This window comes from Clarias gariepinus, chromosome 24 (assembly GCF_024256425.1).
Source record: "Clarias gariepinus isolate MV-2021 ecotype Netherlands chromosome 24, CGAR_prim_01v2, whole genome shotgun sequence".
NCBI classification, from domain to species: Eukaryota; Metazoa; Chordata; class Actinopteri; order Siluriformes; family Clariidae; genus Clarias; species Clarias gariepinus.
The window spans coordinates 815,645-825,000 of NC_071123.1; the positions used below are offsets into that span (position 1 = coordinate 815,645).

The following is a 9,356-nucleotide window of genomic DNA, read 5'->3' on the forward strand; positions in this document are numbered from 1 at the left end:
CATGTTTTTTATACAGATCAAGGTTTTTAAATATATATTATTCGGCCATAATAAAGTGCTAAAGTAACAAAAATAGCATTTATTTTATTTAAGTCCCCTTTAAAGTGAACAAGGCTTTAAGCTGTTCTCTGGATCAAAGAAGTTCACATATAAATGAGTTAATTAGGAATCATTTATACAGTTAATATGAGCCAATATGAGTCAATGGAGCCATTCGTACATGATAATGAGAGAATCTGGAATCATTTGGAAATTTAATTTATTTAGCTGAATCCTTTGCACAAATGAGTAAATTGATAAAGGAATCATTTGCAAACAGAACTGAATCATCTAGGAAGTGAATCACACTCATGGTTATACCTGAGAGAAATCACACAATAATCTTCCTGTCCGGGCTGTTTCTAGCTGTAATGTCTGGAAGTCCTCAATGATATTTTTTCTCAAAAACAAAAATAAGCAGAAGAAAAAGACGAACCCAAAGTGGACACATTACTGTAATTAATATGATTTATTCAGTCTGTCTACTGATAGCGGCTCAGCAGCTCACACAGTGTCAAGCTGAGCGGTGAAGCTTGAGAATGAATGAGCTGTGTGTGTGTGTGTGTGTGTGTGTGTGTGTGTAGTACTATACAAGTGTCCCACAAGTGTCTCCGAGGTAGTATGGTGACTTCACTGGCTTTGACTGGATCCGTTACAGCACACCTGGCATGCAGGGGGCGCCAGCGAGCAGGTGACCGAGGCCGGCGGTGCTCATCTTCTACCGCTGAGAGAGAATGTTCCAGAACAAACAGCACACCATCCACACATCAGTATAACCTTCATTATAGCAGCAGTTATACATCATCTGCATTAAGATGCATTACTACAGGTTTATAATCAACATTGCAATTAAACGTCTCCTCAATCCTGTGTCTCCTCGATTCTCGTGTGTTAGTGTTCGATTAAGGTACAGAATGATTTAACTGCTGATAGTTTTAGGTCTTCCTGAATTTGATCCAAAACTGGTGCGATCTCGAGATTGCGATCAAATCCTAAATGTAGCACTAGACCAAAAATACCGCAGCAGTGCAGAAGTTATTTCTAGGTGGTTCATCACTGTAGTTGGGGGGTTTGTTGATTTGGAGATTTATTTTGAATTCCTTCAGTTTGCCCATATTGTTCCAAAATAACCCAGCGCTGGCCGACTAGAGTGTGTGGCTGCATTTACAATCTACCTGTAGTGTAGTGTGTCTATGGAGAGTGTTTTATTTCTACAAACTAGAGTAAATAACAAATATTACAAAATGTAAAGCATATAACTAGACCAGTGCTGCTGACGAAGCTGTAAAAACACACACACACACACACCTCAGGTGAAAGACCTAAACGCTATTAAAAGGTATAGAACATACCGGACCTGGTAACACCGTACCAGCAGGGATTAAAGCTAAATAAATACTCTGACTGGAAACACAGTATCGGTGGGTTTAATTCTTTTATTGTAAATCTTGGTGTCACATTCTAAACTTTACACTTCAGCAAAAACGGTGAAATAAAATATAAATACTTTAAAACACTAACAAAAAACTGTAGGTTGAAATGGGCTACTGGGAGAAAGAGAGAGAGAGAAAGAGAGAGAGAGATTAAATCACCAGTTTGTCAGGTGGAAAAAAAAAAAAAAGAAGTTGAATGAATTCTGTCCAATCAGAAGCAAGCAGTATCGTCCTCTTAGTGTAAACACAGCCATCCTTCATCCATCCACCCACACACACACACACCGCCGCCTCAGATCTGAGAGACACAAACACAGACAAATAAGTAACATGAACACTGAACTCTATACACTGACTATGATACCATGGTTACTATGGTAACAACTCCTCATCACTCACATCATCAATGTCCTCGTCGTCGTCTCCGATGTCATCGAACTGAATCTCGTCGTCGTCGCCCGGTCCGAACGTGTCTGTCTCGTTAATTTTAGCTGAGAGAGAGAGAGAGAGAGAGAGAAGTTGAGAAATAAAGTTTACAGATGGAGTAAAAGCCATGTGCAGTGTAATGATTCTGGAACATTCTCTCCAGACCAGTAAGAGTGATTATCTATCTATCTATCTATCTATCTATCTATCTCTCTCACACACACACACTCACTCACTTATTCACACCCATATATTTTAAGGTTCAGTGAACATGTGAATCACTAAGTGTAAGTAATTAAGTAAGTAAGTAATACGTGAGTGAGTCAATCAGTGTGTAAAGGTAGAAGGTGATGAGCGAGTGAGTGAATTAGCAAGTGAGTCCATGTGTGAGACGATGTGTTCACTGTGTAATGATGAGGCATACTGTTTATTTCCCAGCATGCACTGCACACACACACACACACTTACCGTGTTCAGGCAGTTCACCGTACGCCTTCAGACTTCTCGCTTCATCTGCATTATACTTCAGAATCACATCAGCTTTATTATCCTGACACACACACACGCACACACACAGAGGGTTTAGAATGGTTCTTATTTATATATATATACATGTGTGTGTGTGTGTGTGTGTGTGTGTGCATATTTAAACTCACCTGATAATCTCTTAGTCCGATTAAAATGATGTCAGACGTGTTTATCCAAACCTACACACACACAGAAGCAGTTAATACCCAACAAATATGGCCTTGTGTGCGTGTGTGTGTGAGTGTGTGTGTATACCTTTTTCCTCAGTTTTCCTCTGATGTGACACAGTCTCTTCACTCCATCAAAACACATCGCCTCTAACCGTCCGTTTCCCAACATTTTAATCACCTGAGCGTACTCTACACACACACACACACACGTAAACTGGAATGCCAGAAAAGACACAATCACCTATAAACTGTGTGTGTGTGTGTGTGTGTACAGTGTGGTCCTGATGCTGTGTGATGTGGCGTTGCTATGGTAACTCACCCTGTCCATCCTCCTTAAACACCAGCTCTCTCTTCTCAGACTCGTTCTCATTCTTACCGCGCCGCCGGTTCTTTCCTCCCTTACCTGTACACACACACACACACACACACACACACACACACACTTCAGCTGTCTTCTCCTTTAACTCTTAATAGTACACAGTATTCTTATTATTAGAGAAGACATGTGTAATTTATTGATTAATAAAGTGATAACATGACTATACCTGTGTGTGTGTGTGTGTGTGTGTGTGTGTGAACAGATATAATCAGGATGAGAGTGTGAAACCTAACACACACTCATTTTTAACACTGTTTAAGGGTCACGTGCTGTCCCTCAGACTGTTAGCCTGTTAGCTAGAATTCCTAAAACAACATGGAGTTACACACACACACACACACACACACACACACACCGGGTGTCCCCACCTTTATTCTTCGGCATCTTCACCACAATCTACACACTCCTGCTCTCCGGGTGTGTGTGTGTGTGTGTGTGTTCAGTAAACCTGCACTGAGGCGCTGTTAGCACAACTAGCGTTCACCTCGACGTTAAATCACTTCCGGGTTGCAGCGGTACTAATGTTACGTATGACACTGAAGGGGCGGGTCCAAATAAACTTCGAGGTCCGTGCTAATGACGTAACGATCAGCACACAGGTGGTGCGACACCTGCTGTTCAGTGTGAGTATTGCGCTGTTTAACATCATCACTGACACACACTGCTGCACCTCTCTCTCTCTCTCTCTCTCACACACACACACACACACACACACACACACAGAGTGGGTTATCTATTATATACACACACTACCAAAAGTTTGTACACCCCCTCTGATTCCATGGTCTTTTCTGATTTTTATTCTTTTTACACTATAAAACACACAGTATATGTTACATTTTTCTTTAACAATTATTGTTATATACACAATAGGGTTAGGGTTAGTGGAAAGGCTGTTGGTCCTGATGACATACCTGTGGAGGTATGGAAGTGCTTAGGAGAGGTGGCAGTAGAGTTTTTGACAAGTTTGTTTAACAAGATCTTGGAGAGTAAGAGGATTCCAGAGGAATGGAGAAGAAGTGTATTGGTGCCAATTTTTAAGAACAAGGGAGATGTGCAAAGCTGTGACAATTATAGAGGTATAAAGCTAATGAGCCAGACAATGAAGCTGTGGGAAAGAGTAGTGGAAGTTAGGTTAAGGGCAGAGGTGAGCATTTGTGAGCAGCAATATGGTTTTATGCCTAGAAAGAGTACATCAGATGCAGTATTTGCTTTGAGGATGCTGGCGGAGAAGTACAGAGAAGGTAACAGGGAGTTTCATTGTGTCTTTTTAGATTAAGAGAAAGCGTATGACAGGGTGCCAAGAAAGGAGCTGTGGTGTTGTATGAGGAAGTCTGGAGTGGCAGAGAAGTATGTTAGAGTGGTGCAGGACATGTATGAGAGCTGTAAGACAGTGGTAAGATGTGCTGTAGGTGTGACAGAAGAGTTCAAGGTGGAGGTGGGTCTGCATCAAGGATCGGCTCTAAGCCCCTTTTTGTTTGCTCTGGTGATGGACAGGATGACAGATGAGGTAAGACAGGAGTCCCCATGGACTATGATGTTTGCAGATGACATTGTGCTCTGTAGCGAGAGCAGGGAACAGGTGGAGGAAAATTTGGAGAGGTGGAGGTATGCTCTGGAAAGCAGAGGAATGAAGGTTAGCCGCAGCAAGACGGAATACATGTGTGTAAATGAGAGGGACCCAGGAGGATCGGTGAGGCTACAGGGAGCAGAGGTAAAGAAGGTGCAGGATTTTAAGTACTTGGGGTCAACGGTCCAGAGCAACAGAGAGTGTGGAAAGGAGGTGAAGAGGCGGGTACAGGCAGGTTGGAATGGGTGGAGAAAAGTGTCAGGTGTGTTGTGCGATAAAAGAGTATCAGCGAAAATGAAAGGAAAGGTGTACAGGACAGTGGTGAGACCAGCGATGCTCTACGGCTTAGAGACAGTGGCGCTGAAGAAAAGACAGGAGGCAGAGTTGGAGGTAGCAGAGCTGAAGATGTTGAGGTTCTTTTTGGGAGTGACAAGGATGGATAGGATTAAGAATGAGTTTATCAGAGGGACAGCCCACGTTAGATGTTTTGGAGATAAAGTCAGAGAGGCCAGATTGAGGTGGTTTGGACATGTTCAGAGGAGAGATTGTGAATATATTGGTAGAAGGATGCTGAGGTTGGAACTGCCAGGCAGGAGGTCTAGAGGAAGACCAAAGAGGAGATTTATGGATGCAGTGAGAGAGGACATGAAGTTAGTTGGTGTGAGAGAAGAGGATGCAGAGGATAGGGTTAGATGGAGGCAGATGATTCGCTGTGGCGACCCCTGAAAGGGAACAGCCGAAAGACAAAGAAGAAGAAGTTGTTATATACACAATAATCTCCTCTGAACAGTTGATATTGAGATGTTTATCTGCTCCTTCTGCTCTGTAAAGCTTCATAACGGCTCTAATCTGAGATGCTGGTTGTTAATTGGTGATTTCTGAGGCTGGTGACTCTAAATGAACTTCTCCTCTGCAACAGAGCTCAGTTTAGGTGAGACAGTTTCATCATGGAGCTTGATGGGTTTTACAAACACACTCGACACGATACTGTTCTTGTAAGAACTGATCCAGAACAGCTGACCTTCAGGTCTTAAAAATAACAACTGACTGTTACTGTTGTTACTTAATTACCTAGTGCCATGTGTTATTACATACAGTAGTTTAAAAAAATCCAGTATTATTCTAGAATGTAGAAAATAAATTCATATTTGTGACTGTGTTTATATGAACTATGTATGAAATATTACTTGCAGCTACTGTACATGTCCATGTTAATTATACTGTTATAGATGTTAGGAATGTGTCCACTAGATGGCAGTACAATGAGCTCTAAAATGAAGATTCTGCCAGAGAGTCTTGACATATCAATGAGGCGACAAATAATATTTGCACTGGCTTATTATTATTATTATTATTTTAAATCCTCTCTACAGAGGATGTGACAGAGTGGGAGGGTCCACCTCAGAACAGTGTGTTTGTGGTTTTAGAGAGGACTGAGAGAAGTGTAAGTCCTATTCCGTTGTGGAATATGTAAACAAGTAATCGCCTGACCAGTAGTTACAGATTGTAAGACATGTTTCAAAAGGTTAAGCTTGCTGTTATGAATGATTTAGAGCAACACAGGGGGGAATTGAAGGATTTATCTCTAATTTTCTTTTATAGTTGATATGAAAATGGCACAATCATTAATAATGGATTTATGTCAGCGTGATCTTTATAAGTGTCCTTGTTTACTTAGTTCTCACATGATGTTTTTAACCTTGATTGTATTTTTCTTCCATTGTTTTTCCTTTCTTGGCCTTGGGTCGATGTTTACATCGTAGTATAAAATGGGTGTTTCGCCATTTATGTTTGGATTTTATTGCCCAGGCTGAACGACTGACGCATGCATGCAAATTAAAACTATCTTCTCCCGCTGAACCCTGGCTCTAAATCTCCTGATTCCTTGATCATCTAATGCTCTGGTCAGATCCAGAAGATTTTATTTTTATTTACAACAATCCACGCACACCTCACTGCTCCTCAGGAGACTCATTATATAAGAGACAGACAGGAGTTTATTAAAGTTATTTTAATAACAGCTGATTGTCCTGAAGACATTTTTAAGACTGATTTATACCCCAAAGAAATGAGAAAAAAATAATTTTTTACTTAATGCCACACACACACATGCACACACACACACACACACACACACACACACCCGCACACACACACACACACACAGAGGAATAGAAAAGTGCAGGGAAGTACAAAAATAATACATCATTAAAAGAGCTTTTAAAAAAAGATTTGCATAATAGAACTGTTAATTATGTTCAGATTTAAACACACACACACACACACACACACACTCTCTCCCTTTTCTGAAAATGACAGTGTGTGAATGTGTGATCTGCAACTTAGCTGAGTGAAGCATAACTCCACTTTACACTAAAGAATACTTATTGTGTGTGTATGTGTGTGTGTGTGTGTGTGCGCGTGTGAAAAAAAAAAAGAAACACCAAATACCTCATACACCTTAATCACATACACCAAAAATCACAGAGAAATGACAGTAAAAAAAAAAAAGCAAAACACACACACACACACACACACACACACACACACACAGACAGTATTTGTTTTCCGGAAATTACCAAAAAAATAAATCAGTGTAAAAAAAAATTTAGAAAACAATTTCTCTCCCTCTCTCACACACACACACACACACACACTTTTCTCAGAAGGTCTTTACTTTCTCCCATAGAAACAGATTAAAAGCGCCTGATGTGTGTAACACACACACACACACACACACACACACACACACACACACACGTTTGTTGTAGAAAGCTCCTGATCAGTGAGGACGGTGCGAGCGAGCTCACTCCTCTGTGATGTCACTTTGGTCCGCTCGTCTGATAGGCTGAGGGTCAGAGGTCAGAGGGCAGTAGAGGTTAGCTTTTTGAGGCCGCGACGCTGCGCTAACGTGGAGCAGCCGACGGGTTCCAGCATGGGAGAGGTGCGTCTGTTCAGAGCCGAGTACGTGGCGGCCATCGCTTCCTGTCACACACACACACACACACACACACACACAATAAGAATAATGCCGGTTATCTGCACGTGTGTGTGTGTGTGTGTGTGTGTGTGTGTGTGTGTGTGTGTGTGTGTGTTACTTTGACGAGTTGTGGAGATTCGTTGCGATTCAGCTGGAATTTAGGAAGCTGGTCCTTGTGGACGATCCAGGGGTGACGCAGAACCTGAGACGCCGTCAGTCTCTGATGAGGATCAACATGAAGCATCTTGGACACCAGGTCCTGTACACACACACACACACACACACACACACACACACACACATCAGCTAACCCAAGACATGACCACAGCACTTGGTTTGTGACTTGTTGTGACTGACGGAGAGCGAATCTTATCTGAGCCCTTGATCAGAGTCATGTGATGCGCGCGCGCACACACACACACACACACACACACACACACACACAGGTACAGAGTACACCCTGCACTCCTTCACCTCGTCACACACAGGGTTCTGTTAATGACTGTAACTGCAGCAGCCACTAGAGGGCCTCGGAGATCAGTTCAGCTTCACTCATACAGTCACTGTGTGTGTGTGTGTGTGTGTGTGTGTGTGTGTGTGTGTGTGTGTGTGTGTGTGAGAGAGACCTTGGCCCCATTGGACACAGAGTTCCAGTAGCCTCCTGAGAGAGAGAACTTCCCGCTGCCGATGCGAGACAGGATGTCGTCCGGTGTGTCATCAGGACCGTTAGCAAACGGAGTGAACCTGACACACACACACACACACCGAGAGAGCAGTGTTAGTGTTTAAACACAACCTCACCTTACTTTGTGTGTGTGTGTGTGTGTGTGTTACCCTGTGAGCATGGTGTAGAGCAGCACTCCCAGACTCCAGATATCACACGCCTCGTCATAGCCCTGCTTCTTCAGCACCTACACACACACACACACACACACACACACACACACACACGGTACATGTGAATAGCGTGAGATAAAAGCAGGGCTCAGGTTCTAGTAAGTGTTTATTTTTTCAGATATTTTAAATTTTTATTCTCGGGACAAAACGTTCCTGGTTGTTGTTTTTTTTATCATATTTTGTTATGATACAGTATTTTATATTTAGATTATATTCTGATCTTATATTTGTTTAGTCAAGTTTTAGTCGACTAAAGGTCTGGACATTTTCGTCTAGTTTTAGTCAATGAAAACGTAACATTTTAGCAATAAGATTGTTATTAATTAACCCTACAGTCAATCTAGTGTCAATAAAACCATTTGTTCAGTTTTTTACAGAATAATTATCTTAACATATAAAATGTATCCTTTCATGTGATGTTTTTAGCTAATTATATTTATTTTTAACGTCACAACTGCTGCATGTTCATATTTTTAAACCACAAAACAACAGGAGCCGTACGGACAATACAGTGTTTTAAGACTTTTTCTTTAATATGAATTTACACACTTGGACGGTTGTAGCTCCATCAGTCACCATCATTTACTCACCTGTTAGATTCAGTTTAACTATAAAATAAAATACATCACAACATAATGATGTTATCATGTGGTAACACAATCACCACACAGAGACTGTAACACTGTGATTATTATGGGATGCCTTGATGTGTCTCTTCAGGTTTGTGGTATTGCGTTCCCCCACTGTTTCCCCCAGTGTTATTACGACACATCGGTTTTTTTTCTCTCCGGTTTAATATGAAGAAAATGGGCCCAGACGTCGTCTCTTCTCTTCGACCCAGTAAAACTGCTGTGATGATGAAGAGTTAAAGACGACTGAGGTTATAACGTCCCGTCACTGCGCGCAAACTACTCCTGATACACCGCGCGGCCGT

The 9,356-nt window shown here is 41.8% G+C and overlaps 2 protein-coding genes across 2 annotated transcripts in view; both read right to left on the reverse strand.

The window, feature by feature from the left end:
• Positions 1-1,457: 1,457 nt before the first annotated feature.
• On the reverse strand, positions 1,458-3,482 carry eif1axa (eukaryotic translation initiation factor 1A X-linked a). Its single transcript, XM_053485576.1, has 7 exons — positions 3,344-3,482; positions 2,916-2,999; positions 2,682-2,785; positions 2,555-2,605; positions 2,367-2,448; positions 1,872-1,963; positions 1,458-1,770 (listed from the first exon to the last, which is right to left on the reverse strand). Exons 1-7 carry the CDS (start codon positions 3,357-3,359, stop codon positions 1,765-1,767), a joined length of 435 nt encoding a protein of 144 aa, XP_053341551.1. The 5' UTR covers positions 3,360-3,482; the 3' UTR covers positions 1,458-1,764.
• Positions 3,483-7,182: 3,700 nt separating this feature from the next.
• Positions 7,183-9,356, reverse strand: part of rps6ka3a (ribosomal protein S6 kinase a, polypeptide 3a) — a 23,307-nt gene continuing 21,133 nt past the window's right edge. The window contains exons 19-22 of the mRNA XM_053485276.1: positions 8,360-8,436; positions 8,152-8,269; positions 7,644-7,784; positions 7,183-7,530 (exon numbers count right to left, since the gene is read on the reverse strand). Of these exons, the coding sequence (XP_053341251.1) occupies positions 7,408-7,530; positions 7,644-7,784; positions 8,152-8,269; positions 8,360-8,436 (459 nt within the window). The 3' untranslated portion in view covers positions 7,183-7,407. The remainder of the gene's footprint in view (positions 7,531-7,643; positions 7,785-8,151; positions 8,270-8,359; positions 8,437-9,356) is intronic.